Source organism: Schistosoma mansoni, chromosome 5, assembly GCF_000237925.1.
Source record: "Schistosoma mansoni strain Puerto Rico chromosome 5, complete genome".
Lineage (NCBI taxonomy): Eukaryota > Metazoa > Platyhelminthes > Trematoda > Strigeidida > Schistosomatidae > Schistosoma > Schistosoma mansoni.
In genome coordinates, this window is record NC_031499.1 from 3,350,177 (window position 1) to 3,370,226 (window position 20,050).

At 34.6% G+C, this 20,050-nt stretch overlaps 1 protein-coding gene across 1 annotated transcript; it reads right to left on the reverse strand.

Moving 5' to 3' along the window:
* Positions 1–223: 223 nt before the first annotated feature.
* On the reverse strand, positions 224–12,978 carry Smp_160100 (hypothetical protein; the record flags this gene model as incomplete). Its single annotated transcript, XM_018797651.1, has 6 exons — positions 224–425; positions 1,609–1,936; positions 3,935–4,079; positions 7,283–7,339; positions 8,218–8,417; positions 12,483–12,978. 6 exons carry the CDS (start codon positions 12,976–12,978, stop codon positions 224–226), a joined length of 1,428 nt encoding a protein of 475 aa, XP_018652672.1.
* Between the last annotated feature and the right edge of the window lie 7,072 nt (positions 12,979–20,050).

Genomic DNA, 20,050 nt, shown 5'->3' on the forward strand with positions numbered 1-20,050 from the left:
GCCATTTCGTCCGATTGTGGGATTCCTCAGCAGTGCGCATCCATCCAGTGCTTTCAGGTTTTCCTTGGTGGTCTAGCTTAAATCGACTCATGCTTTTAACTATGCAAATACTAAATCTCCACAAAAACCCCTTCTGATTTATTCATTTACTCAAAATTACAAATTGGATAAAAGAAGATGAATGGAGAAGTGAAAAAATAAACCGATAGAGAATTCTGTTTGTTCAATTTTGCAATTGTTTCTCTGAAATAATTCGTATTAAAATAATATTAGCACCACGGATAAATAATTGTTGTTCGTTGCTGTCATCACCATTATCATTGTCATAATGATGATCATCAATGGAAATTAATTCATTTTGTTGATTATGTTGTTTCTCAGTGAAAGAATGTTTCTGATGAGTTTGTAAATTATACCAAAGTGAACTAGAATAAAATAAAGAATAATTAAAAATATTGATAAGAAAAGAAAAATAGTACTTAATTTGAAGATGCAGGTATATCCAGCTGACGAGTCCCAAATAGGACGAAACGCGCGTCAAACTGGATTCCACTGCTAGCCACTATCCATCTTTGCTTACCATGCTTGTGAATTAAGGCTAAATTGGGGCAATACGCACAGTATGCACATATGCCAATTAGAGACTGACTAGTTGCAGTCCTAACAAATCGCTGGGAAGATTCAAACAAACAATACTGAATGAATTTGAATAGGTAAATTGTTTCTAGCAATAGAATTTATGACGCATGTTTCATCCCATTTCGAGCTCATCGGTGCTAACGTTCATATCGAGGTTTGAAGTGAGTACATTTTATTTCAAACTCTGAAAGCGTTATCTATTGAATTCACATCACCATTATCGTTAAAGATGCCATAGGCATTCGGAGTTTGACAATGCTTTTATATGTAACACCTTTATAATTGAGGTATACCAATCAAGTCAAATCAGAAGTCGGGAATGGAGAGGTTCGAAAATATACTTCGAAGGCTATCGATATATCGAGAAGCGTTTAGTCTAGGCTCGCTAGCAGTTGCAAAGAATAAGTACCACGGCGTACCCAGTCATGATCTAGTACAGATGCGTGACTGAGAGTCTTTAGCTAAGTGTGTCCAGTAAGATTAATGAGGTCAAGTATCAATATCGAAAACGCATATAACTATTTATTTGGGGGATTTATTTACCGCCATACGTTGTTCAATGGATATGACGTTTATATTATTAATAAAAACAGTGAAGTTCAGAACTGAACTTTGACTAGCGTCTATTAGCATATGTTTATACTGTACAGATTATGCGGATACAACTACTTTTAGCACAAGCAGTACCAAAAAAAGGATTATGGCTAGCAGTGGAATGTAGACAGACTGTACTAACATCGGTAACTATCAAGTGCATCAAATACGTAATATATTTTAATGGAAACTCAATCATCCATCAAAATATTCCTTAAGATAAGCTCATATATTTACTTTAGTAGTACAATTCCTGAGCACGAAAACATTACCAATCGAAACTATTCAGTACGATTAAGCTGAACACTTTGTTATAAAACGCAAAATGTGAACGGAAAAACCACAACAACAACAATCACATGATATAAAACTCACATATCAGACAGTTCAGACATATTTCGTTCATTCAAATCAACCATAGATGATGTCCAATTTGACGATTTATAATAATGACAATTATTATTATTATTATTCTCGTCTAAATGATTATGAATATTCACTGAAACACTTTTATCAATCTTATCACATTTTTTGATAGATTGATCATCATGATCATTTGTATCAGATAAAGGGGATTTACCGAGTAGATGAAAAGGTCTCAGTCTATTAATTTCATCATCATATACTTCTTTTTCCACAATCCCATCTTGATCATGATTTTCAAACTGATCAGGAAATAACTGTCCGATTTCTAATGGTTTATCTAATAAAACGGGATAGTTACAAATATTTATAAGGAGTGAAAATAAAGATACATATCAAAGTTAGTGGAATAAAAATGTTATAATATATAATTTGTAACAGAACGATTGATGAACATAAGTAGTATATTATTTTCAATAGTTAAAATCATGAGTCAATTGAAGCTAGACCACCATGAAAGCACTGGACAGCCGTTTCGTCCTATATAGGGACTCATCAGCAGTGCTCATCCACGATCCCGCCTCACGAGATTCGAACCCAGGACCTATAAGTCTCGCGCGCAAGCGCTTAACCTCTAGACCACTGAACCGGCACCCAACGGTGTTAATGTCTAACTAATTATTTGTTTATATTTTTGAGTAAAAAGAAAGTCTTCGGAGTTAATTAGTTAGTTGTTTGAACATTTTCTTGCCTTTATGAACGGAAATCCACACTCTCTGAGGCTTTAAACTTAGTTTAAAGCATTTGATACTCATCATTCAGTCGAACTGTTCTAAAGATTATAAAATTAAGTATTAAATGGTAATTGGTGGTTTACTTTAGTTATCAGAGCTTATAACTTGTCTAATGATTAACAGAATAAGGTAAATCTAGTGCTTTTCACATGTACAACTAACAAACATGTCATTTAGTCAAGTTTAACACAATTCGATACTCGAATTAAATCGAAAACCAATAAATATTTAATCACAATATGGATCATTATATAAAAGACACCAATTTAATACCATATATGCTTAATGTATTTTGTTAGGAAAAAATTGGCAGTTTTCTGACACTGTATTGATGATATAGTGTTCACTGAATTAGCATAAGCAACATTTATCTGGTCTATACCATGTAATTTGATTTTTTAGATATTCACTTATTCAGTAATTCTTTTTAGAGTTTAAGATCAGTGACTTATGCAATGGAATGTAGTATTAAAGTGTTATCAGATTAAAATGAAAGTAGATTTGGTTGGTTAACTAGTGTTTTACAGAGACATAGTAGAAGATATAGCATCTATTCACGAGATCAACAACTGTTGGTTCAAGTCATGTTAGTGAGATTCAAACTACCATGGTAGGGATTCATGCAATAATTCCAATCAATGGTTGTAGACATTAGATGATATGGCTTGAAATCGATCATACTGTGATGCAGATACATTCATCCTTTATCTTCTAGATACCTCTTAATACATGTCATTTTTATTCCACCATGTCAATGTTTAGTCTTTTACATTATTTTACTGTTGTTACATTATTTCAGGCTTTTTGTTTGTAATTTATCTCATTCATTTCATTTAATTATGTTTGTATTGTAGAGCCAACTGAACTAATGTAATATTTACACCAGGTTCTACGTTGATTACAATTAACTGAATAAGATGAATTTTAAATTCAGAAAGGGTTTTTTCTGGATATTTCAGTATTTTCATAGTTGAGATCTTGAGTCAATTGCAGCTAAACCACCATGAAAGCACTGGACAGCCGTTTCGTCCTATATAGGGACTCATCAGCAGTGCGCATTCACGATCCCGCCTCGCGAGATTCGAACCCAGGACCTATAAGTCTCGCGCGCGAGCGCTTAACCTCTAGACCACTGAGCCGGCATCCAACGGTGTTAATGTCTAACTTCAACCGATCCATGATGTTTTGAGCAACCGTTCACCAATTGTCTTCAGTGAGTTGATATCTCTACAACAGACTTGGTTGAAGTCCACTGGTCACTGCCTACCACTAGAACTCAAAGAAACATTCCTTACAGTCAGTCACTAGTGAGCATATCATTATAGATCAGAAGGAGTTTTTGTGGATATTTCAGTATTTTCATAATTGAAACCATGAGTCAATTGAAGCTAGACCACCATGGAAAACCTGGAAGCACTGGACGGCCGTTTCGTCCTATTATTTTAAATTTTAAATTAACAAGAAACTATACATATTAAACATAACGTGATAGAAATGATATAATTTAATCATTTAACATAAATATTACAAAAATATGTATTTACTATCCTTCAGCTGATCATCAGTTTGATTGGATGGTGATTGGCATAAATTTGAACATTGTTTTAACTGAAATAAAGCGTCATTATTTCGTTGAAACTTTCGTAAACGTTGTTCCCGTCGTTTTTTACTTCGTCCCGGTTTTCCATTCTACAAGAACAAATTGAGAAGAATATTTAGGATGTGTGGGCGAGAATGATTGGTTGTTTGCTTAGTCAGACTTGTAATATAGTTTGACAGGTACTAGATGAGCTATATATTCTCCTATCCTTATTATTATTGTGATTGTGTAGGATTGTTGTCGGTTTTTGGTGTGGAAATATATTTACATTCTAGTCAGGCTAATCATGTGTTCTTGATCTGAGTTGTGTCAAAGTCCTGTAGAATAGACACTGGGAGGGAACCTAGTGTAGATATTCGTCAAAGGCAAATTAGCGTCCCATTCGTGTAGAAGAGCGTTATAACAATTTAAGATGTATTTCTATGACAGAATAAAATTAATGTCATTAAATTAATCAAAAATATGTGCGCATTGTTGTTATTATTGAAGTATCGTTGTAGCATATTAACAAAAAAAACTATTTGCAACAAGTTGGTGAGTGGGACGATACTTTAATGGTTAAAATGTGTTTGATTTTTAATCACTAGATTCAAAGTTTTAACGTCATTCTGCCTCTTTAGTTTGGGCAACCGGTTAGTATTACTAGATGGCACATTAAGAGTATAATTTGAAACCAAATGCACGAATATGCATTTGGTAAGTTATAAAAACAATTTTGTCAGTTAGTAAGGAAAAAAATAGAACCTAGTACGAATATTCATAGACTGATTTTGTCATATTTGTATCTGTACTCTGAGAAAGACTATTGACAAGATAGAAATTAACAGTGTCCAGATGATAATAGTTTAAATTAACAGAACACACACCGGGTAAGTTATAGTGAGGTTACAATCAGGGTATTAGGGAATGTAGGTAAATCAGTTGATGAGGTCATGAATCTTCATCGATTGAGATGGTTAGGCCATGTGTTACGTATGCCTGAACACCGATTACCACGACGCGCAACACTGACTAGTGTTGGGGATGGTTGGAAGAAAGTTAGGGGCGGCCAAACCAAAACGTGGCATCAGTGCTTGAATTCACTAACTTCTAGTATGATCTATGTTGGCAGATGCAGACTACTTGGTTGGGGTCCGCGTGACTATCATAACCAATGGTTGGAGACTTTAGGTGACATGGCTCAGAATCGATCACAATGGCGTAGGTGTATACACTCTTTATCTTCTCTTAAACCTTGAGATTAAAATTGCTTCATAACTTTCTTCTTTCCTATACTATATCCTTATATACAACCTATCTTTTATATACTACCACCACTAAATTAACTACTTCTATGAATTTGGTGTTCATTTTGTTGTGCTAATGAGGTATGGCAACTTGGACCAATGCATATATGTGCCTGGTCCTACGTTGTAGCTGACTGACTGACACATATTAAAAAAATCAAATAACGTTGGGAAATGAAATGTATAGTGTAATATTACATTATAAGATTATAAGACAAGTGATTGAAGGTTTCCAACCATATGAAACGTACACAAGAATTATTCACCTACCAATATATCAAGACTCAATAATTAGTAACTTCATGAACTTATGCTATGACTCGCTAGTCTTGTTTCTACCTACTTTTATAGGAGAGAGTCACTGTAAACATCTATTTTAGTCTATTATGAAACTCTTTTGTCAGTAATTCCTTAATATGGTCATATTCCATCTTCAAACTATTTTGATCTGAATTTGATACCTACTTTCAATCTTATTATTTACTGTGATTAATTTATTGTTAAATAAATAAGAACACCTTAGATAATATTTTAACTAGGTTTTATATTCTAGTTATTGTTCAAGTCTAGGGATTATTTCAGTTTGATTAATCGACTAGAGATTTATTTATTTAGGTTTATGCTTAAAGTGTGAAGTTCACGGATATTACTTAGTTGTCCACAATAAAGTAAATAGAACAATGTTTACGTATGTACCCTCCCTCAGTGATTTTGAAGTAGAATTAAAGGAGAAATACTTTAAGTCGACACTCTAAACTTTATAGGAGATTATTAAGGTGATAATTATTTGAAATATCTAAGATATAAGTGTAAGTTAAACCGTAATTTTAATACAAAATCCATGATATTAAGTTAAACAGTTGATATTATATGGAGGAAATTTGTATACGTTGAAATAATCAGTGAAATCCTTCATATTTTGAGTAATATATATTAGAATCGGTAACAAAAGAGTAGATGTATTCAGTGAATCTTCCCTTAGTATTTCTTACATTTTGCAAAGCTGATTTATTCTTTCTTCATGAGTCACAATATCTATACCGAATCTTTTCTACTATACCGGATAGTACTACTACTTCGAATAGTCTGGGATTCACCTTGATGATTTCATCTCACTGTGTTGATGTAGGATGAAAACTGATATATATATATATATATATATATATATATATATATATATATATCCGGCAGTTGGGTCACTGAATATCGAACAGATCATCGATCCCTGTCAAGGTCAAGGATATATATATATATATATATATATATATATATATATATATATATATATATATATATATGAGATTCTACATTAACTATCACAGAATGGCATCAAGCAATGTTTGTTAATAAAGAAATTTCATTAACTGATAAAATATATTTCTGAGTGTTGTGATGGACGGTGTTCAAAATCTGATACTGGTATACTGTGTGCTATGCGCTACCACACCCCAACTGATTACTTGAGCAAAAACACAACAGCGAGTGAGAAAGTGCATTGAACTACTGGATAAAATGCACAAATACTCATTCATATATATACCACTATAATCCTTAGTAAATTGACCCACTTCTTAGCTAATGAAATGCTCTTGTCCTTAAGATCACTTCTGATTGCCATCAATTGACCTTCTCATTAGACTACTTCTGATTGGCTCACCATATTACTGAGTAATATGACTGATTAGTTTGGATACCGATTAACATCAACCAGAATTTCATGTTCAAAATCACAGTTAAACATTTGATATTTCAAGCATTATACATTTGGATCTTAATAACATATTGAATACTACCAGTGCTTATATTTTTGTCTAGCAATTAGAACTGTATTCATGTAAATACATGTGATTCAATTAAGTATATTGATCAACAGAATTTTCTAAACTGTTCTCTTGTATTCAAACTAAGGGAATTAAATTATTGCCTAAAACTATGAATATAGATATGCGAACGTGGTGAAATAAATGTAAAAATCAAAATGACTTCTAGGAATAAACAAAACCTACACCTTTTAAAGCTGATTTCGGAAGATGAACAGAATACTCAGTCACATTCTTTAGAATCTAAAGATATTTAGAAAAGAATGAAAAATAAGAACATCGATGATGCACGGTTAATTAATATAATTAATAAAAACATAACTGATCGGTCCTTAAGTAGTGCAAAATGTCATGCTGATCTAAACTTTTAGTGATGGTGATTTGTAGGTCAAGTGAATTTTCGTTCTCTGAGCTAGATGCTTTGAATGTGTTTTGCTCAGCTACTATACAGTTGATTGGTGGTTCATATATGTCCGTTTCCTTATTGTTCCAGGTACCGTTTGCTGACTGATCCTAACAAACACAACACCTAAGTTTCGAGTTTCTTTCCGACTACTTTTAACTACTTAACAAAGTATTAATAGCAAATGAAGATGTGAATGAGATTAAAATCACATTAAAACTATGCCTATGACATTTATTTATTTATTTAAGTTTTACTGGCATGTATTGGTAGTTAAATTAATGTGAATAAGTTTGTAGTATCTCTTTCCAAGCAGTGCGCATTCACGGTCGAGCTCGCGGGACTCGAACCCAGGACCTATCAGTTTCGCGAGGCGGGATGGTGGATGCGCACTGCTGAGGAGTCCCACAATAGGACGAAACGGCCGTCCAGTACTTCCAGGTTTTCCATGGTAGTCTAGCTTCAATTGACTCATTATCTCAACTATATAAAATTAATAAAATCTCCACAAAACCCCCTTCTGATAAACTGTAAATTAATTGAATTTGGGATATATTCTGTTATTGATGACATAAAATGGAATTTGATCAGTCTTATTGGGTGTATATATGTTTATCCAGTGTGGATTGTTTCGATATAAAAGTCAATTATAACACAAATTTATGCAGAACAGATAAACTGTACATGGTTTTTTTTAAAATTACTAATTGTCACTTACTAAATTCCAATAACGATCGAAAGCAACTAAATTGCCAATAATTGAAGCACGAGGCTCCTTTAAACCACGAGTCATAACCATTATTTGACTTTGATTTTGCATAGCTTTCCATAAACTAGCCATAGGACTGAAGATACGTTGCTGTTGTCTACGTGAATGGAAACGATGTACACCATAATGAATTTGTGCAGGATCGAAACCTTATTTATTATTAAGGCGAATAAAAATAAGCAACTAAATATGAAGTGAGAAAGCAATACAGTATAAATAATATAGTATTCAATACAACTGGTGAGGGCTTGTTTGGAAGATCATTTTGGAAACACTAAACTTATCATTACTTTAAATTGCTACGTTTATTAATCAACTGAATATTGAAACCAACTATAAATCAGTTTACATGATTCACTAATGTGCCTGAAAGTTGATCTTTTTCATGGTCATGTAAATATCATGAAAATAAAAACTCTTGTAAAGTCCATTATCATCTCTGTATATATGTACACGATTTTTCACTACTGCAATGTCACTGTATATTGGCGGGTGTGAGGCAGTTTCCCAGCAAAAGCAATGGAAAATAGTTGCGCCGTGTCGTAGATTGATTGAAGTTAGATAACAATACCATCGGATGACTGCCCAGTAGTTTAGAGGCGTGTGATGCCAAAGGTCCTGAGTTTGATTCCCGCCTGAGGATTCTCATTCATGAGGAGTCCCATACTAGGATGGGTCAGTCGATCACAACGTAGAACTTCGTACGTACGTACTAGGATGAAACAGCCGTCTAATAGTTCCAGGTTTTTAATAGTGACCCAACAATGATGGGTTCATAATTTCAATGAAACTCAACAATTTCCACAACCCTATACTGACAATTATCATGTGCTCACTCACTAGTGACTAGCTTCGAGAGGAAATCCCCTGAGTTCTGGTAAGAAGCCGTGACTAGTGGAACTAAACAATATCGGGTGTGAGGTAGTTAGTTACCCACTAGAGACGTTGATTATTTAATTTTTTAAATCATTTTAGGTTTGTTCATATATGAATAGTAGTAGAATTGTCTGTATTCCTTTACTAATCCAACAATAAAATGCGATAACTGCCGCACTTAACATCTAACGATACCGGCTCCAATTTATCTGGGCTTATCAAGAAGCGACATAACTACGTTTATAAATGCGTTTGGTAAATAGGAAGTTAAAAATAAGTAAGACGAATGTAAATCAACAGGCCTGTGAATGACAACTTACGTAAAAGGGAACTAATCAGAATGAAAATTTCTAGATCTAGAATGTTAACGATGTTCCAATGACAAAACACAAGTATCCATTCCTATTTTCCATAAAGAAGTTGGTTAGCTTTTGTAAAAATGTTTGTCTATATATGTGACATAGTAAATACTAGCGCATAGTGCAGATTTACATCATTGTGTATTTTCCATCTATTAAGTGAGGATTTAACAACTTCACTAAATACATTATGGATAGTTCATCCAAATGTGTGACTCGAATTCCAGTGAATAAGTCAGTACGTTATAAATGAGTTACGTTACTTATCTAAAAAATATACATAGAACTAAAAAACTGCCACACACTATTCCAGTATTTCAGCAATGATCTTGTCTGTCTACTCTTTGAAACTGATCGGCTGTTAGTTAGGTTCGGTATGGCATTTTCACTTGAGAGCACAGAAAAGGAATTGCTAGCCTAATAAAAAAGGTCAAGAAAAAGATAAAATTTACTAGACTACCTATACAACCTTCATAATTAATAACGATTATAATGACTAACAAACAAAGGAAGTGGAAGAGAACTTGAGGAGACTGATTTATTTTATCAGGGAATGATATAAGGTACTGTTGAAAACTAAGGAGCACTGGAAAGCTGTTTAGTCACAGCATAGGACTCTTCATCAGTGAGTACCCACCACCGCTGCAGAGATCAAACTCAGGATTTCCAGTCCTTCTTGGTTTTTAATTGTACCCTGAGATCAATCTGTGACGGATATGACCTACAAATAACGAGATGTCAATGTCGAAACTATCTATTTTATAAAGTGAGATCGGACAAGTTTTATAGCTTCATTTCGTTATCCAAAAGATACCGTAATTGTTTGCGCAACGATGGTTCAAAGACTTATCAACAGTTTTACGAAATGTCGAAGACTTAACTTTACTTAAAACAAACCCACAAGATTACTTTACAAGAAAATATTAAGTTACAAATTTGACGATTGTGTAGCGCGATGGTCTGAAGGTCAAAACAAGCGACTTCCAACTACTCCGTTCCACTAAATCCAGTTCAAGCAGCCAAATACTAGTATCACTACCAAATGAATAAGCAGAACGCGAAATGGAGTATATATATTCGTACTCCGTATATAAATCGTTATTCTTCCTACTATATTTCACATTCTGTGCATTCTTTCTCTTACTGTGCCAAAGTGAGAACTTGGGCTGACATACATTTGGGTCAAGTTTCTGGTTGTCTTTGATCACCTGGCTGAAACCATTATATATATATATATATTCTGGCCTTGAAATTTGGAAAGCCATGAAGTTGGATGGATATATGTTATCTGTCTGTTATTATAATCAATCTACAGAAATGTCACAATTTTCAATACCTGGGAATATTTTTTTAACACAACGTCAGTCATTAGAAAATACACGGTAATTTCTCAGCATGGCATGTTTTCATCATCGTTTCAGCCCATCGGTCAAAACCAAACGAAGACTTGACCTCAATGTCGGTGTTAATAATATGCTCTTCTGGTTGCTACTTTCCATTAAGGAACGTTTCATTTGCAAAACACTAGGTTTAATCAGCGTGTACCTATTATTATTGCTAAATGTTCAGGGTTTCTTAAATCTTTTTTAAATATTTATTTATTTTAACACAGGGGGGCACCAGATATATGGTTGGACGAACAATAATTGTATAATATGTGGAATCTGTAGAAAAATGTTATTGTTGTGTTTAGATGCCTGGATAATTCTGTACAGACCTGTACAATAATAAGACATATTTGACAGACCCAGCTATAAATGTAAAAATAGACAGATGAATTAGCAAGGATAATAATAATAATAATAATAATAGTAACCTCTCGTTAATTAACTAATTTACCAGATTCAGATTCGTGTATTCAGCTTTAACTAGTGATATTGTCCGGTTGTCCAAATAGAAAGGGGACTCGACCCTGAAACCTAGTGACTGAAAGTCGAACGCGTTTACCACTGATCCACAAACCCACTACTGTGATCATTACAGTATGGTTTTCAATATTCAATAACATGAGAACCTTATGATTCACAGTTACAACCACTTTATTGACAGATTACTCAGCAACTACGTTAAACAATTGTTACAATGATGTGAACGAGTCAATATGAGTGGGGATTTCTTAAAGGTTTTGCGAAAAACTGTCGTTAAAAAAGCGATTGCTTTTGGCAAACACGAAGAAATCCCTATACATATTATGCTGTCTCAGTTACCACTACTCATCAATTGTTCGATAGGACCACAGGCTAATAACTGATACTTGTAACGTTCTCAAACTATGGATCACGGAATAAATTATTAGTTTGAACATCTTAGTATGCAAGATGAACAATTTGATTTCTCCTAAACAGTAAGGATGAGAAAATCTTAAAATTAACAACGTTGCTCTCAACATACGCATGATCAAACAATTGAAAATAATATTAACGAATACAATAATAAATTGCATGTAACATATTTATTAAAACAATCATATCTTCTCCCTACCTTATATTTAGGTAAAAACAATCCAGCTTAACTGTTAACAACACAGACTTGATACTGAAACAAAGATATATTCTAACGAACGCATAAAAAGACAAATTGCCAACATATAATGATTCTTACTTCAAAAGTATACACAAAAAAATATCAAGGAAAATAGCAAGTGAACTAAATAAGAATTCAGATGAATGTACAATATTTGTGGCTATTCATAATTTGGCTGATAGCAACGAATATTTGGTTAAGGGAATTTTTTAGAGTAAAGAGTAATAAAAAACATCACCTGTACTTTATTTCCACAAAAATGATATGTATATATAAAAATATTGGAGCGAACTGTGCTCAACTGGAATCAGGGAGATTGCTGTGACTGAGTACCCTGAGTTGACGTGAAAATTTGTTATTTATTCTAGAATTATTAAGAATAATATATGTGTAGGCTCATGAATACTGTCTTTGTCACACATTATTGTTGCAAATGTCGAATCTAATTTTGATGACCATAACAATGAGGCGGATTATCGGACTCCTTGAATGGCTTTGTGGAAGGGGTAGGCAGGAGAGCAGTAGGATTTAAACGGGGGACATTAATTGTTGGTAGACTGAACGAATCTGATTGTTCATTCCGCCACATTCTTCCAGATAGCGAATTGTTAAGACTAGATTGCGTAAAACCACTAATTTTAAGATTTAATGACTGCTCACTATTCTGTAAAGAACACCATTTTCTGTCTACAAAAGGTTGACCATAATCATAGGCGGTAACACACGAAGTTTTAATAGATGATGAATTTCCAGCAAGAGAGTAATCTTTTCGTATAGAATCCATTTGAACTCGTGGCAAGTAAGTTCGGTAGTCAACATCTTTGTTGGATGACAGATATCTCTTCTGATAAGTGTGAAGTGATTCCTTTTCATTATCAACAGGATTGATCACATTTATACGCAAATCTACATCCCTCGGAGATATTGTGGTTTTCGAGTTCGTTTCTAGCATTGTTTTTACTTTGGTTTTCTGCACTAATAGGTGTGATAATGAAACGATTATTCATTGTGTATTTTAAATAAACAGATACATAGTTTTAGAAGATGTACCAATAAAAACATTACAAAATAAAAGAATTTGAATAGTGAAATGCTTCGTACATAAAAAGATAAGTGACTACCAGTAATAAGCATTTAAAAGTCCCTTGTTCTATTTAGTGATCATGAGGGTACTATACAAGGTGTTTAAAGCCGTGAATAATGCATAGAAGTTAAAGAACTACGATACTGTGTACCACTTAAGGCTATCACTGAAAAAGTATATGGGAGTTAGTTACACAATAATGGAGGAATCTAAGACATGACTGACTAAAATATTCAAAGTTCTTTTCTTAAGGCCAAGAACGTATCTTCTATTCAAACATGTCTTATTTCTCATCGTCAAACGATCGTAAAAATCGCGTTGATTAACTGCGCATGGTTTAACACAACTGGTTTTTGACCTAATATCTCGGTTCAAAGATTGTTGTTTATACATTTCATATAAATCTAATTTTTCGAAAGATATTATTTCAAAAGAGCTTGGCATTCATTGATAATTTATTGGCTTGGTTTTTGCGAGCAATACCATGAGAAATGTACTAAACTGGGTATCAACCCAATTATCTAGCGTTAGTATGAAGATACATACAACCCAAACAATACTGTTCAAAACGTCAGTGAATATTGAATTTTGTGCTGATGTGAATATGATCACTAAATATTTTGTCAAGAACGATATTCAGAAAATCAAGTTCCCGGGATATAAATACTCCTATTAATACAGTAATTATTATGTACCTCATGAGTCAGGAACCGATTGTGATACTTAACTCGCATTTTACTTAGCTCCAAAGTGAAGATGGATTTGAAAAGAAAGCCAGAAGGTCTAGGCATTGAGTTCACTGATCCTCAACTTACTGCTCACTAACTAATAAACTACTTTGCCATCTCTTTCATATTAAGTACCGTATTTACCTGTAGAATAAAATTGTTCTAAAAAGTAGATTGGGTATTGGGGCGACATTATGCGTAGTGCAACATCTATCTGGGGATCGGTTTCCACATATTCACTAAAGCTTTGTAGAAATAAAACTCTTGTTTTGCAAAAAAGCTTGAGAAAAGTTGTTCATATGATCGACCAATTAGTAACATAGAGTAGTTTATTAAAGTATACTTTATTGGCCTAGAATCCCATATATATTACTCCGTTTATTTGAAATTCTGAGTAACCCGGAAAAATTTAATTTATGGTAGGATCCTATCACTCAACATAATGAAAAACCGCCTCATGTAACTATAACATATTCCAATAAAGCCTAGTTTGCCGTCTTGACGGTACAATTACTTCTTCCATTCAAGTCCTGTAGAATTCAAAAAGTGTTGAAGTCACTAAAACCTTGTCAAGATACCTAAAAAATATCAAACTACTTTATACTTAAGCAAATAATTACCTAGGATTATCTGTAACAAGAAACACATCGTGATATTACCCACAGGAAGATAGACATACAACTCACCAATTGCGAAGCAGGCGTTTTATTTAAAAATGTCAATGAACTAGTTCGACGCATGTGGATGCGTCCCTCCCCCAACGTCTGAGTTGAAGCGCGTGGGTAGCACGTTTTCGGCCGGGCAAGTCACGTGTCCAGTTGAGGTAAATGCTTGAGATTTAATAAACCGCATATTTTACTGCAGAACATATCATCAGTTACATCAGACTTGAGTGCGAACACTGTGCAACCAATGTCTAAGTTTGATGGGCGTGAAGAACTACGAAAATTTAATATTGGACTATCAAGTTTGCAGTTCGCTTTGTCGTCTGAAGAGGAACTGTGAACGTCGAATGCGTGTCTTTGGCAAGAAGATAGGAAGGACAAATTTGTAAATCTACTAAATCCATTGGATTATTCATTTACATTCCACATTGCCATGGTGACGTGGCTAATGGAAGATAATCCGAAAACGTCTATGCACTATATCTTGTTATACGTCATGACACTTGAATTTGCGAGCTGTTTTACACTACTTGGCACTCCATCGAAGAGTACTTCAGAAGCACATGTTTTACAGCAACATACGAATTCAAGTGTTTTTTTCTCCTTTACAATCATTAAGTGCACTATAATCGCAGCCCTTGTCATCCGTCAAAGAAAACGGCTGGTTAAACTATATAACGAACATAGTAGACATTTAGAGTAAGGCAAAAGGTAGAAAATCAAGTGTGTAGCCAAACTGAAAATTTTGGCGAGTACTTAGTGGAAAAGTAGACCATTCGGTGGGCATTTTGTTGACAATTTAAGTACGTCCAGAACATGGAAAGACAAAAGAGGAAAATCTACAATTTCCCCGATTTTGAACGTCTTCCTAATATTTTTTTGTTTTCTAACGGAATGTTCCCCTTATTTCTTCTTTATCCGCCTTTATTCCCTCTATAGTGGTTGCTTGGATCATAACTTTAGAATATGAAGTTAGCTGATCTCTAGCAAAAACGCACATCGACAGTTAATTAAACTCCTCTTTCTAGAAACCGAAAGATTTCAGAGAATGCAATACCACACAAGCCTATTATGGACGATTTCAGTGAAATGCACCTAAATATTAATGAAAAATACACATTCAATATGTTACAGCCTAAATTTCAGTCCCTAGTGAAAACCATTTCAACATAGTAGAAGTATAAATGACCGTCATTTCTAGCAACAACACACAATGAAGAGTACGTCACGATGTGAATACTATTTTGAATGCTTTCAAGGTCGTGTTTACTTTCAGTTTCTTATTGCAGCACCCAATATCCTTGTGAAGCACTAGTGTGAGGTAATTAGTTTTTTACCAACTGTTTAGACTTTCGTGCGTACTTATTAATCTTATGAATAGTTCAATCTTCAGGAAAGAAGCGGATTTATGGACTTCATTCGCTCGATCTGAAAGAGTTGGACAGAGTTACTGCATCAGATGCTTTGAGGAATGGTGCATATAATGTCACTCTCTAGTCTATGAACAATTTTAAGCTATCACACACCAACATGGCTTCCGAAACACAGTGCCTAATATTCATAAAAGAACATATGGACGGTCATAGACTCCGTTATTTTTTTGTCGATCTAACCTTGCAAAATTTCCATAAGTATCAGAAAAGTTACCAAAGGGTTATTTCTATGATGAGTAACTTTTAGCCTGAAAGTCTCTGAAAACACTCTAAGATCAAGATATTCTCCTTTAGATAAAATGAAATAATGTAACAGTTTTTTCAAGATGTTATAGTATCAGTTTATATGTTAAGCCCATATACTTTATTCTAGCTTCTGGTCAAGCCAATTCGTTTTTCCATTATGAGTCATATTTTGATCTTGTCAATTATTCGCTTACTAACCTTGACTACTTTTTTATATGTGCGTATGTGTATGCACACTTTGTATCTTATCCATCATATGTCTGTCATTCATCGTTGTCTCACTATAAATATTGATTAATGCTTGCTCATAGTGAGTTGGCTTACCAGCCAACCCCATTACGTGTCATGTATGTTTCGCTTGCTAACATTTGCTCATGTGCTCACAGCTTTTTTACCTACGTTATTTAAATAAAAATGTAGTTGCCGCTTCCCTTTGCCTTCTGATATTATGCGCCGTTAAGACTGGTATTATAACGGTCATTGAGGTGAACTATTAACGAAGCACGGCACTACAATGACCTAGATAAGCACTGGGAACCTGTTCAAATAAATCCGGATTCAAGCCACTTCATTTTCCTGGAAAAAACATAGAAAACGTTATGTCGAGGGAGGAACTGAAGTTATTTGGCTGAATAACAATTGTTATTATAAATATCAATAATTCAAATGAGTTTTTGATATAATTGTTTTACACAAATTTTGAACTTGTTTGTTTGTACCTTTGTACCAAGACATTTTCGGCGTCGCACCGTTTTTCTCAGGTATTTGTTTCGAAAACCTAAAAATTGGAGGTTTGTTGCGAAATTCACTATAATTATTTTTGGAACTGTATATTTATGTTGATTAGTGACAGTTAAAGAAAAAAATTTTGTACCTGGATTGGAATTCAGTCTTTACGTTGTTTGAAAAGTATGTTTTGACTGTATCGATCTGCCGTGCTTTGACAACAGAACAAAGCAGAATTTGTACGTCATGGAGCATGTTTTGTAGATTGAGGGTTAAAAATAGGTAACTTTACCTAGATTATCTATGAATTTGAAGTAGTATAACTAAATACTACATGTCTACCACAAGTCTAAAACTTCTGCAATACACAAGCGAAAACTTCGATTCGAAGAATATAGTGTGAATTTTTAGTGTTATCACGACAGAACTAAACATAAAATATTTAACTGTACAATAAGTGTATTGGTCATTTACCACAGCCGCCACATATTGATGATCTATCTATGTGAATATAATTTAGTTTGGATTTATTTGCAATTCTGTTAGATCTTCTCAGCTGTTGGACAACCTGAACTCTATTTTTATCATCTATCCGAAATTTGGGATTATCTAGAGAGTCATCAGTAGCAGGAGAATCATTAGAACAAAAATTTGAACTATCTGTATGAAGTTCAGAATTATCTACAGAATCAGTGTTACTTAGAGAATTATCAAAGCTAAAATTGTAGACTCCTAACTCATTATTCTTCACTCAGTCTATATGTCTACTGTGAACTGCATGGTCATTTAAATCAAGAATCTTTACTGTTCTACCACCCATTCTCTGAATTATGATCTCCGTAGATGGTCATTTGCCATTTATTCGGTAAAACGATACTCGAGATGATGTATTTTTGTTCACTGAGTTCGTAATATGGGAAATTTGTGGCATTGGGCTGAACTTTTGTGAGATCTTGGATGTTCTATATTAAGATATCCGAGCGAGACAGTGTCGACGTACTTTTTTAGTTCTTCTGAATTAGTTCTGTCCACTGGTTTGATAACACTTATTGGGATTGGTACGAAATTTTCTGCTAAGCCACCAGATTGATAATGGAGTTGAGGTGTGAATAGATGAGGGGATCCAGTATCACTAAGCCAGCTGTTGATCTCTTTCCGTGAAATGGGTTACATTATCAACTACTAATAAATAGGGTGACCCTGCACGACTAAATATCTTCCTAAGTGCTCTCTGAGTAAGGTTTCCGCTAGGGTTGCTTATGAGTACCATGAAGATACCACCAGTATTGTAGTTTGACAACACTTTACCAGTAGCACCTTCTATAATCGAATAGCGCACACCCAGTGAAATCAAAAGTCAGAAGCCAGGAGGTTGGAAGGTATATTTGATGGGTTATCAATATATCGAGAAGTGACTGATCTAATCTGGCTAATGATCGTAGGAGATGTTTCCCACGCCGTTCTGTAACGTGATCTGGTACGGATGCATGACCGAGAGCCTTCAGCTAAACGAGTCCACTAAAACTAATGTGGTCAGCATCCAATAACGAACACTTCCAGAGCTGTTGGTTTTGGGGATTTATTTACAGCTACAATCACTTCTGGTCAGCTGGAATATGAATGAATAGTGACTAGAGCATAACATGGATTTAAAAATGGGTCACGATAATAGGAATCGAAACGGTGTCACGATTCACAGAATGTGAGCCAAGGATTCCAAGCGCGTCTATTGTATAATAGCCTAAGTAAACATGAATCACAGCTTTCCAATTGTGGGCCCCTGTCAGAATCAGTCTCAGACAACCAACAACTTTGATAAGCAGGTGTTGGCCCTTTGCCCCCACAAAGATGAGTTGAGTGAAGTCCGTCTAATACCACATGTTCAAATGTTGGGAGAATAATTAAACTACCAATAAACTATAAAACGTCCAAGAATATTGTGACATTGTAGTGGCTTTGAATCTTAGCCACACTATACTTAAAGACGAACGCGCGATGACTGGGAAGGTTTACATTCAACATCTAACTCTTAGTGAAGATTACGTGAAGCTTTTAGAATCATGTTCATTTTTGATATTCGAACGTCTGTCTTTGCTACTATAACAATAGACCTAATCTTAACATTGTAGATTTGTTACGGCGTGACTACATTACCTGAAGGTTTTTACGTGTAAGTCACATGATTGTCTACACTGATCCATCCTAGCGTAATAATAAAGAGTATCACGTCTGGCATTTCTGAAGAATGCACTTGCGCCGGAAAGAGGGTAACATAACTGGGACAAAAAGCAACAGGCTATGCAGGGCTACCGAGCCTGTATGAACGAGCCGTGTGATGCATGTTGAATGTTCGCGCGCTTGCCATTACTGACCTTCTCCTCGTGTTGCATGTTGAGAGGGAATCCTCTCAGCATTTATACTCTGGGCTTCGAAAATAATATGATATGGAACTAATACAACTGAACTAATCTCCCACCAGAATCATCGTGAAGTCGGTTCGATACCATACCGACCGGGATAACTGCGCGACGGAGGTCACCAAGAAAATGATAGAAATTCTTCGGGTATTAGTAGGCTGAAAGATAAGTCAAAAAGAAGGCGGTGGCAATAGATCAGAAGATATGTGTAGCAATTCCAAAATGTTAGATTTCATTCATTACATGCGCAAAAAGAAAGTCTACGTGAACATCTTTAAGGAGTTAAGTTGGATTATAATAATAAAAAATGATTCATAAATAAACACATTATATATATCCGATGGAGTAAAACATTGGATTTTCTGACGTTTTGTGACTCAGTGTAAGCTACAACTTCAAAGAATAAATAACCAGATCAAAATTAATCCCACTTCAAATTTTTCAAAGAAACAACGCAAAAATATCATGCGCGATAGGTCCAAAAAATGGCATGGTGACCGAGAAAATATCATGACGTTGACGCAAACTATAATAAATACTCCCCCTCTAATCTATTGCTAGATATTCCTCCTGTACCTGGTACATGCTAAGCCCTTTGCATTCTTATTCTAGCTAAAGTACAGCACCTGTAAAGTCACCTTAATTAAAGGCGCTCGCTGAAGCAAATCCCATCTCTCCGCTGACACAAATGGCTGTTTATACTTGAAGAAGCTACGCGACAAACG